A 27,966-nucleotide genomic window follows, 5' to 3' on the forward strand; every position below is an offset into this window, starting at 1 on the left:
TAATAGCGAAAATTGGACCTTAAAATAAAGTTTGACCAAGTTTTGTCTTAAGGTTGAAAACGGTGTCATGTAAACATTTCCAAAATGACAAAAAAAAAAAAAAATCTAGTTCATTTCTTACACAAAAAGGTTTCATACATCAAGAAAATATATTCTTTTCAAATCAGTTTCAATTAACAGCAGGCTCCCATTGTGACAACTAGCCCCGTTGTGTTCTTTAATACAAAAATAAAATATGCATAAGCCTTATTCTTATTTATTTACTTTACTTGCTTAAAGGGATAGTTGACCCAAACATGACAGTGTGATGTTTATCTGCTCACCCTCAGGGCGTCCAAGATGTAGGTGACTTCGTTTCTTCAGTAGAACACAAACAGAGATATTTAACTCAAACCGTTGCAGTCTGTCAGTCTTATAATGAAAGTGAATGGGAATCACAGTTTTGAGAGTCAAAAAAACATACACAAATAAAACCAAATTAAACACTGCGGCTCGTGAAGATTTATTGATGTGTAAAGACACAAAACAATCGGCCTGTGCAGGAAACTGAACAGTATTTATATCATTTTTTTACCTCTGATTTTCACAGCACTGTCCCGAGTGCTTTCTCAACAGCCAGCGCCTGATGCATCTTATTCTTCTTGCTTTATGGTGGATCACAAACGTATAAGTGCATTACCGCCACCTATCTCTCAAATGGACCATTGACCCTCTATCTACAATCTCAATTAGGATTGTTGAGAACGCACTCAAGATAATTCGGACATTGCGGTGAATCAGAGGTAAACTGAAATAATAATAATAATAAAAATCTTGCTCTTTTTCTGTTTAATGAGGTTTCACAGCTGGACTCAGGAATGCTGGGGGGAGGCTGAACAGAGAGCACCATGGGAATGATATCCCTATGTTCTGGTCAAAGTGTGCGGTCACAACAAGACTCAGCAGTTTCTGAAAGTCTGTTCTTTTTGGCCAGAAGTCAACTTTTTTCTGATCCTAGTGTAATTTTTTTGGCATAAGAAGGTAACACAAAGATGCATTCAAATGTAAAAAAATAAAAAAAATACACTCAAGAGATACATAAAAGGAGCAAAGAGAAAAACAGGAAAGGGAGGACACTGAAATCCCACCTCCATTTCAGACCGAAACTTCAAACCCCTAAACCACTCTCTATCTTCTCAGCTCTCTTCCTCGTCTTTTCCATTCTGAACTGGGAAAGAGGGATCAGAACAAATGCCCACAGATGCCCCATTCAACCTCTGTCCTGAAATGAGGGCCAAACACAGCCATGCCATCATTTCCCTTTAAAACAGGGGAGCGTCCAATGAGCTCCAGGTTTAACAATCCGCCTGTCTCTCTTGACTGCTTCTGGTGCTCATGAGTAACACTTTATTTTGCAGTATTTTTGTTATAGATTACATGTACTTACTTTAAAAATAACAGCAAAATATTAACAATTACACGCAGTTACCCTAAACTAAACCATAATCCTAACCCTATAGTTAGTATATGTTGTATGACATTAATATGTGCTTTATAAAACAGTACTAATAAACAGTCAATATACTAGTAATATGCATGCTAAAAAGCAACTAGTTAATAGTGAGAATTTGTCCTCAAAATAAAGTGCTACCATTACTTTAAATGAAACATGACTGTTTCAGTTTTCTTGTGAATACAATGAAGTACATGCATGCCGTAAAGCAATATTAATACCCAAAGTATAATATTTGTGACCCTGGACCACAAAACCAGTCTTAAGTCTATGGGGTATATTTTTAGCAATAGCCAAAACTACATTGTATGGGTCAGAATTATAAATTTTTATTTTATGCCAAAAATAATTAGGACATTAAGTAAAGATCATGTTCCATGAAGATATTTAGTAAATTTCCTACTGTTAATATATCAAAACTTAATTTTTGATCAGTAATATGCATTGCTAAGATTTCATATGGACAACATCAAAGGTGATTTTCTCAGTATTTAGAGTTTTTTTGCACCCTCAGATTCCAGATTTTCAAATAGTTGTATCTCGGCCAAATATTGTCCTCCTAATAAACCAGACATCAATGGAATTTCGGAATTTCACATTTTAGGTCAAATTGGTCCGCCTGACAAAAACTTTGGGAATCCCTGCTGTAAACAATGCATTTGCAAAACCAACATTTTGCTTGACTTTCAAACTACAAAATCATTAATATTTCTAAATATCAAAGAGAAATGCTGCTCTTTCTATAGATGGACCTTTCGGGGAATATTGACCATGCTAATGCTTGAGTTCAAGCCCATCCTTCACAGTCATACTGGATCAATACCACTTTCTGCTGTACTGGACATTACTTAGCCAAACACAATTCGACAATGACACAAATAGAACAAGATGCATGTAATCACCAAGCAGCAGAGAGACATAAGAAACAAAGGGAGATCAATCATTGTGCAAGCTACTACAAAAAGCAGCTCCATTTTTACATTTCCAAATATAATGTGATCATCCTTTACTCACACAATTGTAAACACCCTGATGGTAGGGTGTTTTGGGCATTGCTAAAAGTGTTCAGTGTTTTTTATGTTGTGATATGGTATGGGGTGTTTCTGGCACAAGTCAGTGTGATGAGGCTCGGGTTCCTCCTTCAGTGTAAATTAATGAGATTTTTCTCATATGATCTTGACCTAGTAAGCACCCTAAGAATAACTAATCAGTAGCGTTTTATTGTGACTTGTGTGTCATGGGTCTCGTAGCCAAACGTTTCACACTGCAAGTGCAATGCTGTACCGGGTGGGCTATGGAGCAAGTTTACTACATCAGAAAAGCCAAACATATGGAAGTGGTAATGAGATGCAAACTTCAAAATTCATTAGTTTACAAATCAAGCACTATGGTAAAAATGCTTTAAGGTCATAAAATAGTAGTGTGCAAGGAACCACATGAAAATAAGTCTTTATTAATCAATAAGCTGCCCTTGTTTTTGGAGTTTTGCAAAAGTGTAGGCATAGGCACATTTTCCAACGAGCCTGGGTTGATTATATGGCTAAACTGAACTCAGCTTGGTTCCACCCTAAGCCCAACCCCTTCATTTCATCTTGAACTCTACCATCCTCCTAAACAACATCCCAGGAATCCCTGAGATCTGTTTTCCCAATGACCAGAACAAAGGCTCTTACAGCCTATTCCCAGCATCCCCACTAGTATCAATCAAATGCACCCCAAATCAATTGAATTGAAGGGTGGGTGAGAGTTAGCCCTCTATAAAAGCTTGCACACATATAATGCACAGACTACACTGAGCATGCTATATTACGCCTCTGAAACTGGCATTACAGGGTTCAGGGCCATCGTAACGTTACTGTTTCTGCCTGACTAGTCCCTTTTTAACCGTTGTGTTGGCTTTACAGGAATCTCCCCATCACACAGGAAACAGCAGCTTGGCAAACATCCAAAAACCCCTCTCGGTGAAGCCCTGCCTATAAAAACACCCCCACCAGGACCTTAGTGATGCACACTATAGTATATATGAAGAGTGGTTAGCACTGAACATATGAACCTGCTTATATTAAGAAATGTACAATTAAATAACAAATGAACAATTTTATGCACTGTGTCTGTTTCGTATTGAATCCCCTTCAGGCTTGAACTGATCTGTTTCATATTCCACCTGGTTGAACTGTGCTTGATGCATCGCTAATCTATCATTTTTATTTTTTTGGATATGAATTAATAATTCACTATAATGGAGGGGGTGACCCAGAGGACAATAATAGGTAACAGTGGTAACCCTTTACAGTTAAACTTAGATTATGCATTAGGTATCATGTTAATTAACTGGGAACAACAATCTGTCTAGCATTTACTAATGCAGGTTGATGTTTAATGCTAAATACTATGTTTAATCTTTCTAATTCACGTTCATCCATAATTCATAGATTAGTGCATTAACTAATGTTAACCTACAGACCCTTGTTAGTGTTACCATTACAGGCGAGCAGAGCTGTCCAATCTCTGCAGACAGCGAGGCTTATAATAGTTTAGAGGAACTGGACAGTTTTATCTTAGATTTGTATTGGTTTCTCATTCGTTCCAATTATCAGCTGCTTGTTATGACAAAATAAACCTAACAGGAGATGAGGACTGTGACACAAACACACACACAAATATATAAAGCCATTATTTATCTTTTGACATGGCTAAACAGGAAATAAGATCTACAAAATAAAAGATGTAGGAAATTGGTTTCCTGGAACAACAGAAATAATTGTAATTTTAATTTAATGTATTTATTTAGCCCAATGTTCAAAGTATTCCAAAACTTGAGACTGAACCTCTGATTAAAACCTATGCACCAGTAGTTCAATGAGATCTTAACAGTGTTTGTATGTAGTTTATTTTTTAAGTGTGTTTCTACCTTGATCAATAGTACCACTATATTTTAATAGACATGGTTATATGGAGAAATGTACAAATGTAATAGGTCCTTATTTAATCTCATATTTAATGAATGCAGTTAATTGGTTCACATTATTGTAGTTGATTATCACTGAGATTATGTTTTCATTCACATTTATTAAATGCAGTTGACTTATTTACTAATTTTGAAATGATATCACTTCTCTTTCATAAGACTACACGCTGAAACCCTAAAATGAATAAGAATTCTGTAACAATTTGACCATTACTTATTAAATATTTTATTATCCACTGCAGTTTTCTGAATGTGCTCAAAAAAGACCATAAAATATGCCCAAAATGCAACAATAAGAGATCATAAACAACCTTTTATTCTTGAGCTGTAATTAAAAATTCCAGAATCCAAATGAAGCATATCAAGTTTTTATTCAACGATCTTCATCAACAACCTCAGTAGCGACTTTAACCATCAGATCGTGCAATGACCAATGTTGTTATGTCATTACCGTGACTCTCCATATTTAATATATTGCACATATTGCATGCGCACCTTCACAGAGTGCCTCATTCGATTTTCAACATTTAACACCTTCATTTCTGCTCTGAACCTCTCATGAGAGAGCACTGCGAATACAACACAACGTAATTTGGACTACATTGGTACTACAACTTTTAGAATAAATTATTGTGATTATTACACATGTATATCTGTCATGTTTCTTTATACTGGATATACTTAATATTGTATGTATTCATATAATGGTGTATGGTACCAAATTATTATCACTGTACATTTTTAGGTTTCATCCATCCCAATATTCATACAAAGTACAAAAGCCCTGCGTTGTTGGTCGATGGTTTCAATGTGACATCAATGACTTCCAGCAACATTACCTGACCTGAAAATAGTCCACATGAGGGCCACTGAATTAAGATTAACCTTCCTGTTTGGTGAGAATTTATCCCAGACGAGGAACAATATAATGTTTCACTTCATATCTTGTTTTCTTTCTTTTTTTATGGTTCTGCTTTCTACCCACAGCTGTACAACACCAGCTGTTCACCGTGACAACTGATTCAAAACTTTCCCATCTACTCACCCTAAAGACCTTAACAAACCAATTAGTACAATTTTTGGTAAAATAGTTTTCTTTTCTATTCCCTTCACAATAATTGTTTTCAGCATTTTTACTGGCAAGAAGATTGGTTAAACAGACGAGAGACCATCTACACAACCCTGCACTGACCACATGACACTGGAGGTCAATTTCAAGCTAATTTGCTGTGTGACCTCCGCTGGCTCACAGGAATCATGCTTACATTGTACGCCGGCAAAGAGAGGTTCTTTCTCATTGGCTGACCGGAAAGAAACAGACAAGAGCGGACGGCTCGAAGAAGATAGGGAGGGGACAAAAAACAGATCAGATTAGACAGGGGCCTGTTTTCCAGACCAACATCAAACAAGAGATTGTACCAGTGGAGATGAGATAGACACATTCTGAGCTCCTTTATCTGGACATGAAAACAGACATTTGAGAAAAAGGGTTTAAAAGAAATGTGCCCACGGTCACAGATTTCAGTCCTTTATAAGCCAAAAAATATGCATTAATGAGTACTGCTGTACAGTAATGTAAAGTGAAGTGAAAGTGAAGTGAAGTAAAGTGAAAAAGCCAATTGTTTTGAGTCGAGTTCTTCCAGAAACGTGTTTTAAGATTTTAGTCTCTACCCAATAATAAAGAAACAGACTCTGAGAACAAAATGCAACCTATGTGAAAAACAAAGACATTTTAGGAAGCAAAAAATGGTCTGCAAGCAGAAACAATATCAGAAAATGGGTTAAAAATGTGTCTCCAAAGTGTCCAAGCAACCAATAATAATGGTGATCCGACTGCCAGAAATGTCCAAACTTGACAAAAAACCACAGAACCACAGACATGGCTTGGTGTGAAACGTATGTATAACTTTTGTATCCACACATGTTTTTGTATATTCAGATAAGAAATTTCAAGACATGTAACTCCAGGTTTGACGTCATGATGACACATTTCTTTGACTATCGTATAACTGATTATACCTTGTTCAATTTGAATATGAGCATATTTAATAAAAATACAGAACTTAATAAGCTACAGTGGAAAATGTTTAGTTAAAAATAAATATATATATATATATATATGCGCACAAAACCAATCTTAAGTCTCTGGGGTATATTTGCAGCAATAGCCAAAAATACATTGTCTGGTTCAAATTTATAGATTTTTTTGCTTTAGGCCTATGCCAAAAATCATTAGGATATTAAGTAAAGATCATGCTCCATGACGATATTTCCTATCATAAATATATAAAAACATAATTTTTAAGAAGTAATATGCATTGCTAAGGACTTCATTTAAACAACTTTAAAGGTGATTTTCCTCAGTATTTTTATATTTTTGCACCCTCAGATTCCAGATTTTCTAATACTGTAGTTGTATATCGACCAAATATTGTCATATCATAACAAGCCACACATCAATGGAAAGTTTATTTCTTCAGCTGTCAGATGATGTATAAATCTCAATTAAAAATTAAGACTGATTTTGTGGTCCAGGGTATAAATAAATATATTTCAGTCTGTTCCTCAAGCTTTTGAATAATAACAGCACATGGGTCATATAGACTACTTTTATGGTGCTTTTTTGTCATTTTGGAGAGTTTGACAACTCATAGTGGATAATAAACTAGCCAAAAAATAAAAACCCTTGAAATAAATATTTTGTATTCCATGAAAGATAATTATCCACCTTTTTCTCCCTAATGAGCCAGCTGCAATTTAAATTCTGGGAGGCACTTCTGGTTTGGGGACGTTCCACTCAAAATGATCAAAACAAATCATTTCAAATAATATATAGTGCTACAAACAATCCTTCTCTGTCAGTTTAACTGAATGAGCTGGGCAGTGTTCTTCATGTACTATTGTCAGAATAACTTTAATGTGACGTGATATAACATGAATATCTGTGGCAAGAGCTCTTTTCAGTCTCTGCATTCTTTTGCTTTCTTCTTTTCTCCTTTGTACTCTGCTATAACAATAATAATAATAAAAAAATGACAACATATACTATGCATTTGTGGTCTGCTCTTCCCATTTACAATATATACCATGAATAATGAACTGAAATGCACTAAGAATTTCTTGTTTTTCTGCCCCAAATCCTGACGTATTTTTCCAGGGTTTTTTTTTCCACACAGAAGCTTTCAAATGTAATTGTTACGTAATGTAGACATAAATTACAACAATGATACTTAACCTTTTTTTATGCCTTTAATCTGGATTTTATATTTTTGGACTAAAGCCTGGTTCAGAACGACTGCCAAACACGGTGACTGGAACCGTTCCTATAAATATTTTTGCTAAGATTTGAACTGACAAGAGCGCTCGAACAAGACTCGACACTAAAGCATTATTATACATAACACACGAGAAATGCACCAATGAAAAGTTTGGACAGACTCAACTACATTTATGCTTTTCTTGAACTTCAAAGAGCTTTTGATCTGAAGCCTTCATCTCAAATGCTTCATGCTCAAATGCTATAGAAACAAGTGCATATGAGTTTTAATGTACTGGACCAAACATTTGCACATTAACTTCAAAAGAAAAACTAATCACTAATTTAAAGTTATAATCATGATTGATACCTTCATATGCAAAACTGTTTAAGCATCTTTAAGTAACCAACAAAGCAGAAACACGACACAATGATTGCATAGTCATTCTCAGAGATGGCACAACAGCACTTATCTGGTTAAAGGTCCAATAATAAAGGCTTTTTTTTTGTCCAGCAGCTGTTGTGAAGGTCAGAGGTCATGTACCATCAGTAAACAAATGCTACTGACCACACACCTGATTTATTCCACCTACACTGAGTCTTAAGCCCATTTTCTTGATTAAAAAGCCCCTTTGCTGTCAGACACAAGGTTGTTGTAAAAGACAGAGCAGCCAGACGTCCTTTCTTAGATTACAAGGATGTCACTGCGTCCAGTTTATCAATGCAGTCTGCTTTCTAGAGTACTGACATTTCAAACGAATATGTCAGCTTCAGGAAACAGACTAGCTTTGGCCATATTTGAGAAAACTGATTGTAAACAGAAATGATTCTTGGAATTATTTTTTCAAGTTCAAATCGAGTTCTGCATGGAACCTCCAGCTGGAGCTCTAGATTTTAATGTAAAATGATACTTTCAAACGTTTTTATACGTCATTTTTTCTTTTTCTCTTTTGCCTCAGACTTATAAATAAATAAATAAATAAATAATAACCATTTTAAATAAAACCCTCGACTCAAATGAAAATAGTACACAATTCTTATGAATATTATTTTCCCTATCAACAAATGTATAGTGCTGCATTAATATTGATATAGAAACAGATGGGGCATCTAAAACAAAAGCCTGTCGTGTGTTAGACATTACAAAAGAATAAATCAATAAAGGATAAGTAAGTTAAACATCCAAAGAGCTGTCTTTAGGACTAACCTACCAGAAGAACAACATCTTTTTATAAATCACCTCAAATATCTGCCAGGGAGCGTTACTCGAGACACACAAGCAACTTTAACACACACTTCTCGCTTTTCATCACACTCACATCTGATTCACTTCATCACTTCTATAAAGAACATCATATAAAGCCCCGGTGAAACTGCGTCCTTTCACTCGGAGGATGGCATTCAGACGGTAACTTTACCTTCTGGCTTTTATTACTAGTTTTCCCTCTTCACTTTCGTCTTTTATCAACGTGTATCCTTCTGTTTCTCTTTAACCCTAGAAGAGCCTGTCTTAAATCCTTCAGTCAAAACCAAATCACAGCAAACAACCCATTCTGTGGAGTGAAGACTTCCTCAGAGTCCGTGCAGCGTTTATCACAGACAGACTCAGAGAGAAGAAGTGTGAGGTCAGCAGACAGGCCCCGCCCACAGGAAACACCTCCTGACGTCATCCGCGCTGCCGCATGACGCCACGAACCCACGAGCCACGAAAATGTGATTAGGAAATATAATCAAAGTTTAGAATTTATTAAAGTGTAATCTCCATAATCATTATTTTATTTTATTTATTCGACGAGAAGGTAAATCTTTGAAGTAAATCTATACGTTTTTTTCTTCATTTGAGATAAAAAATAAAAATAGAAATTTATTTATTTTTATTAATTTATTTCCCTGTTGGGTCCACTTTTATGAGATTCAGAAACAAGAAGTTATTGTTTGTCCTGATCAGTGTTTTAATTTCAGATTTTAATATCAACGATATACTATTATAGTTTTTATTCATATTTTGAATCAATTTAATTTTAAAGTTTTTTTTATCTTTACATAGGCTGTAATTCTTTATGTAAAGAAAATTATGAATATTATTTGATATATTATGCCATAATTATAATTTATATCGTATAATAATATATTATAAAAATGATTAATTCTAATTTCCATTTTAGTTTTTGTTATTTTAGTTATCTATGTTGTTTGTTAATTATTTGGTTGCTGAAATAAAACGTTTTTACATATTTTATCCCAGAGAACATTTTATTTAAAACTGTAATTTCCATTTTATTTTATTATAATTAAGCAGATACTGATGCAGTTTAGAATGAACCGAGGTCATAACCAGTTCTTTAAACCAATAATAATCATTCAGAAAACTCTCATGATCGAGGAAACCTTCTGCTCCATTCATTCAAAAGAAAATGTAGTAGTCATCCATTAAAATGTCATCATTTAAAATAATGTCCCTTCAGTCCAGGGCTGTCTGAGGTCTCTCGTGTCTCTGGGTATATATATATATATATATATATATATATATATATATATATATATATATAAATTTTTTAACTTATAACATGATGAATTAATTTGGTTATAATCACTAGTATTATATGTATTATATTATATGTATTGTATGTGTAAGTGTTACTATTGGCCCGACCACGGTTCCCATCACCTCCTCATCATATCACTCTGACTTCCTGTTGAAATATTGTGTCATGTCTTTTTTATAACTGTTTTCATGCTACAGTTTTGGCGTGTATACACACACCAAATAATATAAAGTAGATCTATTGCAGTACACAGTTATGAAGGAGACTGCTATATTAAGATTTCTCTAGAGAAAAGGAAATAAAGAAGAGAAGTGAAAGTCAAGGGAGAGAACTGATGTCATGTTGAAAGTATTGGGTGGATGCATTATTAAAATGAAAAAAAAAAAGTGGAAAAAAAAATGTATCATGTATCCTGTATCATGTGCAAAGAAAAAAAGCCCCTGAAAACCTTGGTTGCTATAAACACAAGAGAAAGAGACGGCCAAAAGAGAGATGCAGCTTTGATTCCTACCTAAATACTGAAATACTTCACTGTCTGCTGGAGAACTTACTCTAGAAACTGATGAAATATCTATCTATCTATCTATCTATCTATCTATCTATCTATCTATCTATCTATCTATCTATCTATCTATCTATTTATCTATTTATCTATCTATCTATCTATCTATCTATCTATCTATCTATTTATCTATCTATCTATCTATCTATCTATCTATCTATCTATCTATCTATCTATCTATTATCTATTAAACTGTTTTAGATTTCAGGACCATTGGGGTCTTACTCTCATGCATATAATAAACGAAGTTGGGTCTAACAGAACTTTAGATTAAATGCTTCAGTTCTACTGACCCAGTTTAACTCATTAAAATACAACAGCTTAATATACTATTTATCATGTATAAGGTCCATAGTGATGTTTTAAATTGAAGATGATAAAGCTTTGAAGGCTTATTTTTAGAGAATTCGTGTGGTGCAGTAGATTGTAGTTTTTACAACACTGCCATCTAGTGTTCATTCATTGTAGTAACAATGATGTGACGCATGACTTACAGTTGAAGATTTATTGCCACAATAAACATATTAAATGTTATATGGTGTGTTTTATAATTTTTTTTAAAGATAACATTTTTACATGCCCAAATAGTTAGACATTTTTAAAAAGTGTATAATAATAATAATAATAGTAATAATGCTGATAATAATAATAATCAATACCAAAACCTGGAAGGACATACCAAAAAAAAAAAAAAAAAGGGAAGAAACATTACTCATGTAGGTCCTGAATCTAATTTAAAAGAGTACTTATTACTAAAATAACATACTTTAAAATAATGCACTGAAGTAAAAACCAGATGTAATGTTTTCACTTGCACTTAAATTAAAATATAGTTTATATTTATATAAGAACTTTATTTGTGCTTTAGGTCAATATATTAAGTGTACTTTTTGAAAGCAGGACAAAAAAATATTCCAATCGCTTTTAATTTGACATTATTACAAACTTTTCAAAGTGTACTTGTCTTGAAAGTGTCTCTTTGAGTACACTTAATTTACCTTTTGGTTTAGGGTTAGTTACTTGGAGTTATGCATAATTGACATGTTTTATTAAAGAGGAAGTACATGTAATGTGTAACTACGTCACTTTAAATTATAGTATCTTTTCTGGGTCACACTTACTTATTTTTATTTTTATATTGACTGGAGTAAAAAGCTTTCTCCAGCTTTTTCTTCGCTCATTATTATTTGAAATAATGAGGATTTATGTAATATAACTATTCAAATAATTAACACAACACCCGATAGATAGTGTAAGATATGCTGATATTATTGGTGAATCGGGGACACTTTGATGCCTCATTTGAATACTTTCGGTTCTTCTTTCTGTAAAATAAGCTTTCAACACCACGAAAAGAGTACATTTATATGATGTACATGTCAAAAGTACACTTTAAACACTTTAGCACATGTGCTTGCTTTGTCTTCATTCTTTACACCTGCATGCTCTTTCTGATTAAACTCAGATGAACAAAAGAAACCTACATTATAAAAAGAGCAAAGGTTTCTGAACACATTTATTGGAGCTGAATCTTTGGAGTATGTCAGTCGATCTGAGCTTTTCTTCCGTGATGCAGATGTTCAAATACAAAACATTGATATCCAATTTAAGGCCTTGCTGTTTTTATTAATTTTTTCCCCCTCTTCCTTCAACAGCAACTTACAGAGGCAGTATTGAAAATAAAAGTTTTCTTTGCTTCCGCATCTTCTTGTAAAAAAACGGAACAAACACAAAGAAAACAAATCCGCACAGAGTTTCAACGACAGTACAAAAACCAAAAGAGAATGGGAGCTTTACTTTAGGAAATCCGTATACCTTTTTCAATAATGAAAACATCTCCATAATTGACCATTTCAGAATCGGATTACATATTCTGAAACTATATTTATATATATATAGGCCTATATATAAAAAATGAACACTGTCTTTTTTATTTCAGTTGTCTTTTTTACAAATGAATGCTATAAACACATAAACTTCTTCAAATATATCGCTCAGTGCAACAATGTTTCTTTTCCGTTAATGCTACAGTATGCTTTCTCACAGAATCAGCTTCAGCTGACACACATGTAGCATCGACTCGAGGATCCACGTCCTCGGAAACGACTGGAAAGAAAGGGGAAAACAGAAGTGTTGGCCACAGTATACAGCACAGTACATGAACATACCCAGAAACCTGTAGAAAACATTAGTATTGTCAGCAGTGAAGCCCTGTTATCGGTTAAACTGTGTGTGTACGGCATTGCTAACATCAGATCCATCCAGCGCTCCAGAATCCAAACGGTCGACCCAGTGACGATGAGATGAGATGAGATGGTCTCCAGACGTCTCAAGAGAAGGGTTTTGTTGTGATCGGACCCTGCAGATTGAGGCAACAGTCCTTTGGTACAGACACAAGGCCAACGACAGAACGCCTGTGAAGCGACGCATCTAATAGCACCACTCTTAAAATCAGAGTTTTATTCAAGAGCACATGCATTCAAGCTCGACGGATGGAGACAGAAGCGCTTTGATGAATCCTCAAATCAAAGCGATCAAGGCAAGGATGATCATTCATTTCTTCTCTCTTTTTTTTTTGGTATGCTGGATAAACAGACATTCTGAATGTGATTATAGAGGATATGGTGATTATAAATCTGTAATCCAGGTGAACTCAGTCGAGATGAAATGCATTTAGTGTATGTGCGAATGCTGTTCTCATGATGTGCGCTGGATTTGTATTAACATCTGTTCTGAACAAGGGCTGCATTTTTTGGGAACGTAGCAAAATAACCAAACAGGACGGAAAAAGCACACATTTCACTTTCACAAAAACAGTCGGACGATTGTATTTACAACATACAACCCAAGAAAAAAAGAATACTGCAGCTTTCTTTTTTTGTCCTTTTACTTATTTCTCTGAAAACGGCATTAAAATATATTAAAACTTATGTACAATATGCATGATTTCAACGTTAAACCGGGATTTGTTTTGCAGATTCGACTGACAGCTTTTTTGAGAACTAAAGGGTTGAAAACACCAAGAAAACAACAGAGGATGCCAAAAAAGATGTACCAAAGGCACTGGCTGAACCATACCCAGAATGCAACAGGGCTGGATGATTCTCCACCCCCTTTGATCTTTGCCCTTCCAAATTACCTTCCCTTGGCCATATATGGTTCATTTGTTTTGTTTTTTTATACACATCTCCTTAAAGCACAAAACAATCTTTTAAAATAAAAAATAAATTTCCTCCTAGGAAAAAAAAGATAAATACTTTATAACATTATTATATATTGGTCTCAACACCAGCATCCGATTGTAAAAATGATCAACCAAAATTAATACAAAACGATAAAATTAAAAATTAAAATAACAATTTCAATCATCTGTACATTTTTCGTATTTTTCATTTAGTTTTAGTTTTAGTTTTTTTCCCATGAATCAATGTTTTGTACACAGTGTCCCCTACTGGTAGGTTCTGTTCACTGCAGCTCCTGAGAAAAGCATGGCTCAGTCCAGACCTCTCATTGGTTCACTGAACCACAGAGCCTTGTCCTCCTCCAATCAGAAGGCTTCGGCAGTCCGTTTAGCCCCGCCCTCCCTGAGGAGAGGTCCCTTCTCATTGGTCTCACGCTTCTGAGTACGTGTTCTGTGAGTTGAGCTTGTCCTTCTTTAACTTGACGCCGTCCACCAGCTCAAAGTTATAGTTTTCCAGGGCGGATAAGTTCCTGTCGGACATGGCGCTGTGGGAGCAGGCGCAGTAGAGGACCACGCCACAGATGGCTCCGAGGAAGACCCCCAGAGCGCTCATGGCGATGATGGTGATGAGGATGGGGTCCAGCGTCTTCAGCATGTTTCCAGCGCCGCTGATCTCGTGGTTCTCCACGATCTCAGGGAAGTCTGTGATGCCCACGACTGGAAGAGAACAGACCAGCAAACCTGTTTTAGATATTGCTTTAGGATTTTATAAGATCTGGATTACATGACCGATGTGTGCTGTATAACGCAATGTGATATGAACTCCCTCCTAACACACAATGACACTGAAACAATAAAATGGTATAGAAACAATTAAGAAATTGCTCGTAAATTTGCTGAGTGGAAAGACTTGAATACAAATTTTCTTGTAAAACGTACTCATCTAATGTTTGTTTACAGTGCACTCGTTTTGTGAGTGATCCAACATTTACTCAGTGTTTGTGTGGATCAAATTTGAGAAAGCTACTTACTGATGTCATTGAATTTGTCATCCGGTAGAATTGGCTCTGCTGGGACATCTGGGTCTGTAAATGGACATCATAAAACAGTCAGGAAATTTATATTGTCATATTGTCAGACTTCCAAAATGATTTAATATAAGACTTCACAGAATAAGCTTTAAAAGCTACAACAGCTAAAAACCTAACTATGAATTCAAAGTATATTTCTTATTTTAATCTATTCCCTCAGCTGCTGTTATATTTAGGGACCAGGCTTGTCTTGGTCTTGGAACACCCGAATATATGAGAGAAGTAACAACAAAGTATCAGAAACTAATAAGTAATTATTATTATTATTATTTTTGTTTGTAATGTATATAGTTTTGTCAAGTTCTAAAAAATAGTATTGGGCTGAAATAGCTGTTTAGGAGTAAAAAAAAAAGTAATTATAACTGACTAAAAAATTATGTAAATTCATTGGTAATAAAGTGTAAACCCAGTTATTGAATTATGAAAATTCTGGAATTATAACATTTAATAATTTTAATGATTTATAAATCTGTTATTTAAATATATTAATACATAGACCTTAAGTCAGTTTCACACCATATTTAACATTTGACAGGAACTAAAATGAGGCTGTGAGAGCTTAAAGTACATACAAAAACAACAACAACAAAAAAACCTCCATTAAACAGTTTTGAAGGTTGGGAGTTGTGAAAATGACACGATGTAGGACTTTTATACCGTGCACAAAACTGTACGTTTGTCTATCACAGCCTCATTTTCATCCGCATTTAATTTAATGTCAGTAAATAAAAGTATGCAGTTTTGCCATTACAGCAGAAATATCCATAAGCCACAGGATGTTTGACACAGGCTTGATTTGTCTCAGTGTAGTTTGCTCTGTAATGACTCACCCTTGCAGTCATCCACGTTCAGATTGTCTAGGATTTTGATGTCATCCACAGCAATGTCTCCCCAACTCTTCCTCTCCACTACGCTTTCAATTACCACCTGAAATAAAGACAAACACCAACATTCAATCTGAAATATAGTTCGAATGTAATCAATGTAAATAGACACACACTCATCTCCTTCTCTCAGCACCTGGTAGGGTTTGTTGGAGTGGGGTATGAGCACACGGCCCTCCCTCCAGCGATTGCCTTGATGACCGCTGACCGTCCAGAGCAGGACGTCAGCTGAGCCCTGGCTGCTTTCTCTGCGCTGTTTGATGTGTAGCGTGCCGATGTGAGAGCCAAACATGTGATACCAGAAGGACAAGCACAGGTCCGAGTCCTGGCCCGACACGGATGGACTCACTAACCGAGCCACTTCTGTCTCCTGAGCACCTGTTGCCAGTGTGTAGATGAAGTTCCCTGATCCGCCTGCAGCAGACGGAGAGAAACCACGTGAGGTTCGGGTGTCTCACACTTTCCGTGCTGTGAGGTCAGATTCTCACCAGTGTGGTCCATGTTTGGGCCGGTGTTCAGAGTCGGCGTGCCGCTGGACTGGATCTGCCACCTGAAACCGCTGTCCTCTGACATCCAGCCGCAGAATGAAGGATCACTGGCCCAGCCGAAGTCACAGGCAAACCACAGGAACGCTGCACAGAGAACACACAGGGAAGATTATTAACAGAGCCAAAGCAGTGACACATACAGAATGTTATTTATATTTTAGAATTATTACTTTTTAGATTTTATATAATTTATTGCATTTGAATATACTCCAACAAATAAAATATATGTGAGTAAATATGATGACGTTTTTTCTGTTTTACTGTACCACCATTCAAAGGTTTGGGTTGGAAAGATGTTTCAATGTATTTGAAAATAGTCTCTTTTCCTCACCAAGACTGCATTTATTTGATTAAAAATACATCAAAAACAGTAATATTGTGAAATATTATTACAATTTAAAACATCTGTTTTCTGTGTGAATCTGTGTTAAAGTGTAATGTATTTCTGTGATGCTCCGCTGTATTTTCAGCATCATTCCTCCAGTCTTCAGTGTCACATGATCTTCAGAAATCATGAAAATATGATGATTTACTGCTCAAGAAATGTTTTTATCATTATTAATGCTAAAAACAGTTGTGCTGCACAATATTTCTGTGGAAACCATTATATATTTCCCAGGATTCTTTAATGAATAGAAAGTCCAAAAGAACAGCATTTATTTGAACAATCGTGGAAATAAAAGGTACAAAAGCTGTCACTGTGATGGTTCCTTTTCAAAATGTACTCTTTTGTACCTTATTTACTCCTAAAAGATGCATATTATTACCTTAAAGGTTCATATTTATACCTAAAGAGTATGTCTTTACTGTCACTTTTGATCAATTTCATATAACCTTGCTAAACAAAGGTGTTAATTTCTCTCTCTCTCTTTCTCTCTCTCTCAATAATAAAAAAAAATCTTACTGACCCCACATTTTTGAACAGCTGTGTCTATAACAACATTTGAACGCTCTGAAGCTACTGTGTGATTGATTGGACTCCACAGAGGGCCAAAGAAACATGTTTTATATCTGCTGTCCACTTGATGGCAATAAAGAGTTATTTACCATTCAGAAAACACCAACATTTAAGCATGAGTATTTCCAAATCCTTTCCAAATTCTGTCTCTAAACCAAACCCACATTCATATATAAATATAACTAGATCTTGAGTGAGAATACAGAGCACACGAAACAATGAAGCTTTGAATTGAAATTGACATGAAAGAATGAGGGAGGAATTTAACAACGTTAGATTGAGTGAGAGATAGAAAGCCAAAGAGAGAAAGAGCATGAAATGCAGAGTGAATTGAGACGAACAGAAAAGCAGGAGCATGTCTAGGATGTCAGCTTCTGGTGCCTGCACAATCTCAGTGCTGCTTTTCTAGACGGTTTAATAAAGCCAAGCGCTCCGCTCCCTTAATAATGCCAGGATTCTCCACGAGTTTCACAGCCTATTTGCTCACTGAATGCAAAGGAAAGAATTTCCCATTAAAAGCCGCAGCTCAGGCACGCAGCCACTGCCGCTACAAAAAATGCCAGTTTCCAATTAAAAGTTATTTCTTCATTTCCATCTTTAAATGGATTGGGGCTGTCGCAGTGGACGACGAGTGCAAGGATACGTTTCACTACAGTCCAGAACGTTCTACCAGTTTTGAATGCTTCTCATACCATACTCAAATAAACCACATCCAATAATAGAAAGTGCACACCTCTACTCAATGTTAACCAACCAAAACCATACCGACACACAAGGACACATTCTTATTAGGACCTTCAATCTATTCAGTTGTTTCGCTGTCGTGATGAGCCTCAGCCAGGGCCAAATGCGCACACACACACACACACACACACACACACACACACACACACACACACACACACACACACACACACACACACACACACACACACACACACACTGGCTAATTAGACAAGGTCAGTTAAGGGGCATTTCTCATTTGTCCATTAGTGAGCAGTCTTGAATGGCTAATCAGTCATTACGCTGAATTAGCAAATCAGAGGGGCTCTTTATAGATTTTCACAAGAACACTTCAGAAATGAGATTACATACTCATCTTTGAGTTTACACACTAACGATCAAATAGCCTCAACAACCAAACAAAGAACAAAGAAAACATCCAATAAGAATTTTCTTTCTTAAAGGTGCAGTGTGTAATTTCTGTGCTGCTAGCGACACCAAACAGAATTGCAAAAATGCTTATTATTATGTTTTTCTGAAGAAAATTGCTTACTGGCCCTCATCAAACACAAAATTTATATATTTTTTTCTGTTGTTCAGAAAAACGGGTAGTCCTGCACCAAACCCATGTTGGACTGACATAAACATTTTAAATGCATTACATGGTTTACATTATTCTAGGAAATAAGCTACAACTGGCAAAGTATGCTAACATAGCAAAAATGACATGCTGCACCTTTAAGGGAGTAAGTATTAGTACAGTAAAAAAAAATCCTGGATAATTAAAGAAATTATGGATATAATTAAATGTAGGTACCTTTCTCACCTGGAACGGTGCTCGTCTCTGTGGTCATCTCTGGCGCTGCGGTTCCACCTGTAGTGTGGACACAGTGAAGACCATTAGATGAAAAGTTAAATTGCGATACTGGCTAATATTTTATTTGAGTATTATCGGGAGGTAAGAATCTGTTTGGGCTAATTCCGCTCTTTGTATTTGCTTAGCATTTTTAAAACTAACTTTGCCAGATGAGACATGCAAATACGTTTCTGTTCATGTGGAACCTTTACTTTTATCATTTAGCAGAGGGGAGTGTAATTCTGTGTAACACACACTCTGTGAGACTGCACTGAAGTGAACAGAGGAGATTAGAGGCAGAATTTTTTAATGGGCTGTTAGGATTAGCAGCTGGAGAGCAGAAGAAACTTTAATAGTCAAGGTAAGTGCAAGCTAGTTTGGAATGGAGTACCACATTACTGTATACTACATACTTAGTAGTACTGTTACTGTTTAATACCAACATTTTTTTATTGTATGTGAAACAGTATGAACTGTAAAATGGAATAATAACTTAATGAATGCTATATGCTACACCGTATATACTCTATTCTGCATACTGTTTCCTTGAACTGAAGCAGTATGTATTAAGCAAACAGTAAATGTAGCAATTTAAGCAGCAGTTGTTATATACATGATCTTACTACACAGTATATAATGTATACTAGTTCTTAAATGTATTGTATGTGAAGCATTGTAATATTCAAATATAATTAACCATTTAAACTGTAGTATGCTGCAATATTGTAACATGATCTTGCTACATTACAGTTTTACATCCAGTAACCATCGCACGACTAAATACAGTGAATTTGCATTTTTAATCCAATTTTGTATAAAAACGATCTTAACTTTTGGCAGTCCACAAAGTTGAAGTTGAGATTGCATTTGATATTGCTCGCCGTTCATTCATCACTGTCTGGCTTTTGTAATGAAATGCAAGGTCAAGTAGAGCGCTTTTGGCAAATGTAGTAGGTTATTTCAATATTAGATGCATGCAGAACATTTGCATACCATGCACAGTATGCTTCTCTGTAGCATGGTTAGTTTGGTTTTGGGCAAAGAAATGATTAGGGTCACAGCGTGAGGAGTGATTAGTAAAAGCATTCCCAAAAAAAGGCTAGAAGCTGATATTTGTGGAAGCATGGGAAGCAGTTAGTTTACTGGGATTAGCATATCAAAAGGAGCAAGATGCAATAAGTAAGGGTGCAGTCTCAGCAGGCGGGTGTTAGCACCTGTCTGGTCGTAGTCATCACCTGTTCCACTATGGCAGTTGGCCTGGTCATCATCACACTCGTCTGATGGCGCAGTGGAGGAAGTGGGCATAGTAGGGGGCACTGTGGGCACTACATAGAGAAAGTCAGAGAAAGAGAGAAAAAGAGATGAAGATACTCATTACTCATGAAAATACAAACTGTTACATACCTGTAGCTGCCACACGAAAAAGCAACGGCAGTACTAAGGTACATTTTCATTGTTTTTAAGGTTATTACTGACTTTCTAAAACCATGTAGTACTATGGTATTTTTTGTACGTCCTTCCACAAATCATATTTATGTTTATGCTCTTTGTGTAGTCTTTCCAAGTCTGTAGCTCTTTAATACGGGCTTGTGCGTGACTCTGGGTGCAGGACTTGAGAATGTTATGCTCCACCCTGGGCCGGTCGGTACAGCTCGCTGAAACTGCTGTGTCCTCTCATTATGGCTGTCTGTGCCCCTTTGGATGTGGCCTTTTCCTACATCTGCCTAAAGCCCTGTGTTTACTCTCAGCTTGTAATGAGCTGCCCTTAAGCCTGTTGGGCTTTCCCGGGATAGAAGGAGGGGAAAAAATGAGCAGGGAGGGAGAGGGGGAAACAGGAGCTGTAGTGGAAGTTGAGCGAGTGAACTGGGGGCATTTTAGAGAGTCTCTAAAGCAGAGGGGTCACAGCGAGGTCACCGTGCTGGCTCTGGACAGCAATGTTGATTGCACGCTCCTGCTAGGACTTAGTGCCCTGCTGTGAGGAATGCATATGTGTATAAATGGGGTCACTTGTTTGATTGTATGGGTTTTAGGTAAGACAAGGAAAGAAACTTGTTGAATTTATATACTGCGGACTGCGTGTGCATGTGCTGGCATTAAAAGTGAAAACAAGCATTATCATCTGACTAAAGCTCCCTCTGGGATGCTGTGGCTTACACAAGCAAGTCTCACAGTCGCTGAGAAATCCAATATGTAAATCCACTTAATGCTGCCTCAACAGAAAACACACACACACACACACACACACACACACACACACACACACACACACCATCAGAGCTAAACTAATTCAGAAAGTAAGACAGAGGGGAAGACATCAAGGACCATTCCATAATCCTTCTAGGCAGGTGGACCAAAGATTATCTCCAGTTGTGATGGGCCCTGTTATTTAGGAGTGTCACAGGCCCCTGTATTTCTGGGTAGGATACATCCTTTGATACTGCATCTGCAGGACAAGTAATTATGAAGGAAGCTAAGCCGTACCCTATCCTGTTCTCTTGAGTGGATAAGTCCAAATTCAATCAAATAGCATCTGTACTATAAGACCACACACTTGAGGACCGTCAAATTCCTTTTAGATCAAAGGTCTATAATTTTGTTTGTCTTTTGTGCACTTGCTTTGGACTATGTGTCTTTGGCTTGCTGCAAGATTGTTCATTATGTGTATGAATCACTGTTACTTTGAAAATTATAGTTGGAATAAGCAACTCGGTACACTAGCCTAAAGTTACACACTTTGAAAACAGCAGAGCAACTTATAATGTGACTGAAAAATGTAGTTAAGTAAGTAGTGTCCCTTCTTGAGTACTCCTCAGTAGTCATATGAATGTGGGGTTATGTGTGTGTCTTGTGAATGAGTTTTCAACTTACATTCCATTTCACAGCCCAGGAGTTCCAATCGAAGTCCCATCCCAGCAGGAGTGGCTCTGTCTGGGTACACCCTAACAAAGCGTGTCAATATAGGCTCCACCGTCCTCAACGCTGGCGTGTCATAGTTCAAATTCCCCTCAAATATCTGCCAAGAACAACGACAGAGTCAGAGACAAAGTTAGCAGTCAAGCAGAGAAAATGAACTTGGATAAAAATGGAAAAAGACAAAGGTGAAAGCTTTATTAAGAGTGTCCCAAAGTTTGCCTGACAGGGAAAGCAAAGAACAGAGCTTTAATGAAAGAGAACAAGTGAGAGGGCACACAGCTCACATATATCTTAATTTGGGCACTGCTGTATTCCTAATGCAACAAAGCATTTCTTCGACTTTACTTCTGACACTGTACGGCTGAGCTAGCGCAAAAAAAGAAAGGCTGTGGGCTAACACTGTAGTCTATGACAGCAGGATGCACAGGTTTTCAGAAGCATCCACCTCTGACATCAAACTTCTAAAGCCTTAAAACCCAGACATGATGTATCACAGGAGGAAGACATAAAAAAGGAAGCAAAGACGAAAAGACACTCGCCAGAGGTACCAAAGGTACAGAACAAGACAAGAAATCATGAAAGAGCATTAATGGCCATTGGAGCTAATGTGTCTCCTTTTGTCCTTCAAACTAAGAAACAGATATAAGGGTTTTAAAAGGGGCCTCCTAGGATTGATATTCCAATCCAGCTTTTTGATAGAAGATAAGGAACATAGTCTATGCTCTACAAGAAAGTCATGCATTTCATGTGATTCTTGCAGCATTTCTTTTGAAATTTGTCTGCTCATGTATCACTATGTTATTCATGTATTACTATGATCTCAAATGAACCCTATACTGTTATTCTGTTTTGATATTTTGACTTTTTTGGATTAAAATGATTAGTAGTATTGTTGAATGCACTTGGGATGTTTCCCTAATATTGTGCTCACAGCATTAGTCTAAAGCCTTAATTACACCAAGAACAGCTTCCCTATATCTTACCTTGGGCTTGTTGCCGGTAGAATCCATCACCACTTTCCAGTCGGATCCATTGTTGCTGTAGCCCAGCCGAAACTTCTTCATGAAAACCTTGTTATCACGGTGTTTACCTCCCTGGATGATCAAACCTCGGACCAATTTCTCCTCACCCAGATCTATCTGCAGCCACTCATCCACATATGGCTGGGACTGCGGCAACAAGGACCATCCCGAACGGCTGGTCAGCAGACGGGCATTCTCTGACACCCAGGTGCGCTCGGTGTGGGATGAAACTGTGATCTGAGAGTCTGCGATAAGGCCTGAGACCATTCCCAACATTCCAGAACATGGGTACTCTGTTGAAGGACAAAGAGAGTATTAGATTCAAGGAAGTTTTAAACCCTTCACTAGTGACTATCCTGAGCTGTTACATGAAAAGCAGCAGACAGAGAAAAATATAAGTGCATCTCATATTTTTAAAAGCCCTTGGACTGTCCATCAAAGGAGAAAAGATACTTTTTGGACCCAGATTGTGTAGTTTTGCACCAACTAGCAGGGGCTAACACGGTCATGCTAACTAGCCAAACCCCAATCCCTCGGTGAGACTGTTGTCTAACCTACCATGGCTGTGGCAAAACAAATGTACCTTTATTTGTCATGCCAATTAAACACATGGATGCAGAGAATAAGAGAGCTGTTTGAGAACATAAAGGAAGAGCAACCTGTCTATGAAAGATTAGATTAGCTTTGTGTGGGTGAGTATGAGAGGAAGAAAGGAAAAACAATGATGTTGGTTGATAAACCTGGTAGAAATGGTCACATCTCAATGAGCTGGGAAACATTCTTACCAACAACCTAAAGTGGTCACAGACCATAAAGAGGCTGAACAAAGAGAGAAGGAAAGACATTCATTGCACAGGAAAGACAGATGAAGTGGACAGAAGAGATAAGAAACCTCTTGTTCTCTTTGTTTCTCTCTCTCCATCTTCTTTTCACCACTGACCTTGTGCATTAACTCCTCTGCCTCTTTTCTCAAGCTAGCTAATTAAAACATTTCTCTAGTGAATCTACCTTTTATTTCTGAACAGTTTGTCACCCTCCTCTTCAGTCCTGCTCCACTTACACTTCATTTAATTTTGTTTTTCATCTGCTTTTTTATTCACCTCATTCAAAGCTATCCCTTCATTTGTCTTGTAATCAATCTATCTTCATCTCTTCAAACTGACTTCCTTTGTTAGATTTTTCATGCTTTGCTACATTTAGGCAAAAGCAGGTTGAGTTTGAGGGAAATTTTCAGACATGCAGCACTGACCAACTGACTGTGTTTTGCCTGTCACAACTTTTGTACCTTCTCCTGCGCAGTGGGATTTGTGACCTGCCAGCGATAGCATAATCTACAATCAGCACCCGTGGAGCAGGAAAGCGCCAGAGACAATCTTGAGCTAGTCATAGATGAACCTAATGTCCCGTGAAATACCACCAGAACAGAGTTTTCATTCATAACACTGCCTTAGTACTTTCTCTGTAGTTTTGGAATGGAAAGAGCACTTGTCTGTGACCCCTTTAGAAATTGCAGAGAGTTCAAATGTGAGTTCCAGCCTTCTAAAACAAATTTGTACCCTTGCCAAATTTGAAAAATGTCTCTGCATATAATATCTGATATTTGCATGCCAAATTATATTGGGACCTAAATGAAAAAGATCTGCACGAAGGTGGTTGGCCTTCAAAGTTTGGAAGTCAACCATGTTTATTTTCAATCCACTGGCTGGCACTGTCATCAGGACCTGTTTATGGATCTCAGATGGGGATTCATGGTAGATGCTCCTGGTGTGGTAGACCCTGACAGACACACCCTGAGGCTGGACTGGTCCATGTGCATTGCTTGTTTTGTCTGTTGGTTTGGTCTGTGCACAGCATATAAAGGCTGGATGACCACACACAGATGGTTTTATTTACAAACAGCGGGGGGAAGTTTTTTAATGGCTGTGTTTTGATGTGGAAAGCCTATCAGACCTGAACTGTGCACAAGACCACCTCCTAACTGCTAGCAGGCATCCACTGTGGGTAGTATCAATGTACCAGTATGGTACTTGGTACAGTATATGCCCTTGCAAAAAAGTACTGTGGCGCAACCATGGTAAAATGGTAATAGTATCACTTGATGATACTTTGGTATTTTTACATAACTTTCTACTAAAATAATGGAGTTTATGTGCTACTCAAAGGGTACTTTTAACGTTTTTAGACATGTACCATGACATTCTTGGTAGTATAATGGTAAATATGCAAAAAGTTTCTAACTATATCTTTTAAAACATGCTTAATGTTGTCCAAAAACGGTGGTAATACCCCTACAATTGTTAGAAAGTGAAACTAGAGGGAGATTCTTTCCTAATCATTCGCCCAACTTGACCGCATCATCACAAGCCCAATGCACACTGATGATGTCACTGGGAGGCCTCCGCTCTTGTGATGTGTTTAGAATGCGGTCTGTTGGCCCGTTCAAAACACGACTGCAACAGCTGCGCTCCAGAACTGCGGTGAACCGCACATATACACACACAAATATACAACCAGTGCTAAATCTGTGTACACACGCAGACTCAAAAAATAAGGCCCTAGGCATGTTGAACGTAAAGCTGATAGGCGGTGCATAATGGCAAATACACTTGCCCTCCTTCTACACATATGAGGAAATTTTCTCAGCAGGAAGGCGCTGATGATATAAAAGCCTTTGCAAGCAAAGCTCTGCAGGGTGGAGCCATGCCAAAACATGCAGATGAGTATGCAAATGAAGACAGAGCCAGCTGGGCCTGACTGTGGCTGGTGGGTGTAGATCTCACCGTGTGCAATAGCATGTGCAATATGTACATCTGTGGCTACATCCACAGGCAGCCAGAGCTTTCCCTATCCGATCTTTTTTTTCACCTCCTCTTAAGAAATATCTATGTCCACACGAAACAACAAAACTGACACTGACAATGTAGTATACATGCCAGACCAGCATGTGGTGCCACATGTTCTGCCACAGAGATACACTAAAAATGGAGAAGACTTGGATTACAAGAATAAACCTTGCACGCGGTATACAAGCAAACATGGAACAATACATTTATTAATCTGTGTTAATGTTAGTTAATAAAAAGTCAATCGTTCTGGACAAAACACCTATACGAATTTTGGTGTATACAGCTAAACCTGTCTCTGTGTGGACGGGGCCTGTGTGTGTTTTAGAGAGAGGCTGAGAGGTTAGCGCTCGGGTGAGGAGGGTAGAGGCAGAATTGGGGTAGAAGTGGAGAGGTTGCAGCAACATCCGTGCACGCTGAGCACACCATTCATTTTGAATAAAGTACATCCAAACGTGGGGAAACATGAATACACGGCCCTTTTTGTTGACATGAACACTTGTCTATTATGCAATAGCTCCTCCAACATTGCACATGCACGGTTCACACATGGCTTTCAGAGGCATGAATAAACACCTCCCTCCAAAGCAAGCAAAACAAAAACCATTTAATTGAAAGATCATGATGGAGTGGTGTGTTGACAAAACATTGCCTCTGTATCTGAATTAACACTCTGCTTCTATATATTTTTGAAGCATGCCAGTTGTATCATTGACAGTTTGTTTTGAAGAATGCAAAAAAATCAATAAATAAATAGCAGATTCTTGGAACCAACCTGAGATTTTGCATCCATACACCTCGAAGCGCAGGGCGATGCCGGCCTCCCAAGAGTAGGGTCGGATCCGGAGGTATCGCGTCAATGTGGGCTTGGGAAACATGGATTTCGCTACATCAGTAGGGTTGGTGTTCCCTTGGAAAATCTGACAAACGAAGAACAAACACATTCATTATTAACATGGTTTGTTTAAGCAACTCACCAAAGACAGACCTTTGAGGCCAGGGACTTACCTAATACTCGCCCCAAGAAACAGAGAGAAATAACAGGAAAGTGTTTAGAGCAGCGTCTTCAAATGTGACAACCTAAATAGTGCCTGAATTATTATTTTTTTCTCTGAAGGCAACTGGGTAGCCAGGCCACTTTGTAATGTCAGAGTCTGGGTTACAACTAGAGCTGAATGTTTTTGACGCTTCAGTTACACAGTGGTTTCTGTTGTTGTTGCAACAGACATAGCGATGAATCAGATTGTGTTATGACCATGGGCACTGATTCTTACTGACAACTAGCAGATGTTCTCTGTGAAGGGAGGATGTAAAATTGTTACAAGAAGATAAATGGAAGCAAAGTCAACATCGCTTATAGTACCTTGTTTCACAGGTCACTATGTACAACAGGTTTACCACCATTTTTATAAAAGCAACAGGTCTCCTCTTACAATGATTTAACCATGCTGCAAGAATGATAAAATCACTGTAATGCACAGCCTCTCTCTCAGCATATTGCTTTAAGATCAGTACGTTCAACTCAATTGTAAACTAGACAAGGTCAAACTGTAAGCTGTACAGGATGGCCAAGTGTTGCTCAGGCCCAGTCAGGGCACACTGCCATCCGTCTATCCCAGAATCCATGCTGCTAATCGTGTCCCTGGGCACTACTTGTCAAAACGTGTGTGTCTGGGAGGAAGACACATGAGGAGCCATCCACTATCTTTAAATGTCATGCCAATGCTCTGCTCTACTGCTCTAAGTAGAAAAAGGCTTTCCTTTGTGCAACAACCCCACATCCGAAATGCAGTTTCAGCAGTCTGTAAATGGGCCCTCACTTCACAAAAGCACTTTAGAGCCAGGCAGACAGAAACAAGGCACCGCACCTTAAAAATGCAAGCTTTAAAAAGAGAACAGTGTACTTTAGTTGAGGGTCGACACAGAAATTGGGCCTTTGGGTACATTTAAGCTCACTGTTACTTCCAGGCATGACAACACACACACACACACACACACACACACACACACACACACACACACACACACACACACACACACACACACACACACACACACACACACACACACACACACACACACACACACAGCGTCTAATTGGATTCCTGAGCTTGTCAGGTCTG

At 37.5% G+C, this 27,966-nt stretch overlaps 2 protein-coding genes across 6 annotated transcripts in view; both read right to left on the reverse strand.

Moving 5' to 3' along the window:
- Nucleotides 1-9,326, reverse strand: part of itgb1a (integrin, beta 1a) — a 36,136-nt gene extending 26,810 nt beyond the window's left edge. The window contains exon 1 of one of the 2 annotated variants that reach the window (XM_059534593.1): nt 9,135-9,325. The gene's annotated coding sequence lies outside the window, so the exon portion shown is untranslated. Of the gene's footprint in view, nt 1-9,134 lie in introns of both variants that reach the window. The other variant, XM_059534592.1, reaches the window with a different exon arrangement.
- A 4,665-nt stretch (nt 9,327-13,991) lies between these two features.
- nrp1a (neuropilin 1a) overlaps nt 13,992-27,966 on the reverse strand; it is a 59,987-nt gene continuing 46,012 nt past the window's right edge. The window contains exons 8-17 of one of the 4 annotated variants that reach the window (XM_059535572.1): nt 26,619-26,763; nt 22,962-23,293; nt 21,934-22,078; nt 20,301-20,390; nt 19,036-19,083; nt 16,469-16,612; nt 16,117-16,394; nt 15,927-16,023; nt 15,037-15,090; nt 13,992-14,722 (exon numbers count right to left, since the gene is read on the reverse strand). In XM_059535572.1, the coding sequence (XP_059391555.1) occupies nt 14,436-14,722; nt 15,037-15,090; nt 15,927-16,023; nt 16,117-16,394; nt 16,469-16,612; nt 19,036-19,083; nt 20,301-20,390; nt 21,934-22,078; nt 22,962-23,293; nt 26,619-26,763 (1,620 nt within the window). In that variant the 3' untranslated portion in view covers nt 13,992-14,435. Of the gene's footprint in view, nt 14,723-15,036; nt 15,091-15,926; nt 16,024-16,116; nt 16,395-16,468; nt 16,613-19,026; nt 19,084-20,279; nt 20,391-21,933; nt 22,079-22,961; nt 23,294-26,618; nt 26,764-27,966 lie in introns of all 4 variants that reach the window. The other 3 variants (XM_059535571.1, XM_059535570.1, XM_059535569.1) reach the window with 3 other exon arrangements.

The sequence above is a fragment of the Carassius carassius genome, chromosome 42 (assembly GCF_963082965.1).
Source record: "Carassius carassius chromosome 42, fCarCar2.1, whole genome shotgun sequence".
In the NCBI taxonomy this organism is placed as follows: Eukaryota; Metazoa; Chordata; class Actinopteri; order Cypriniformes; family Cyprinidae; genus Carassius; species Carassius carassius.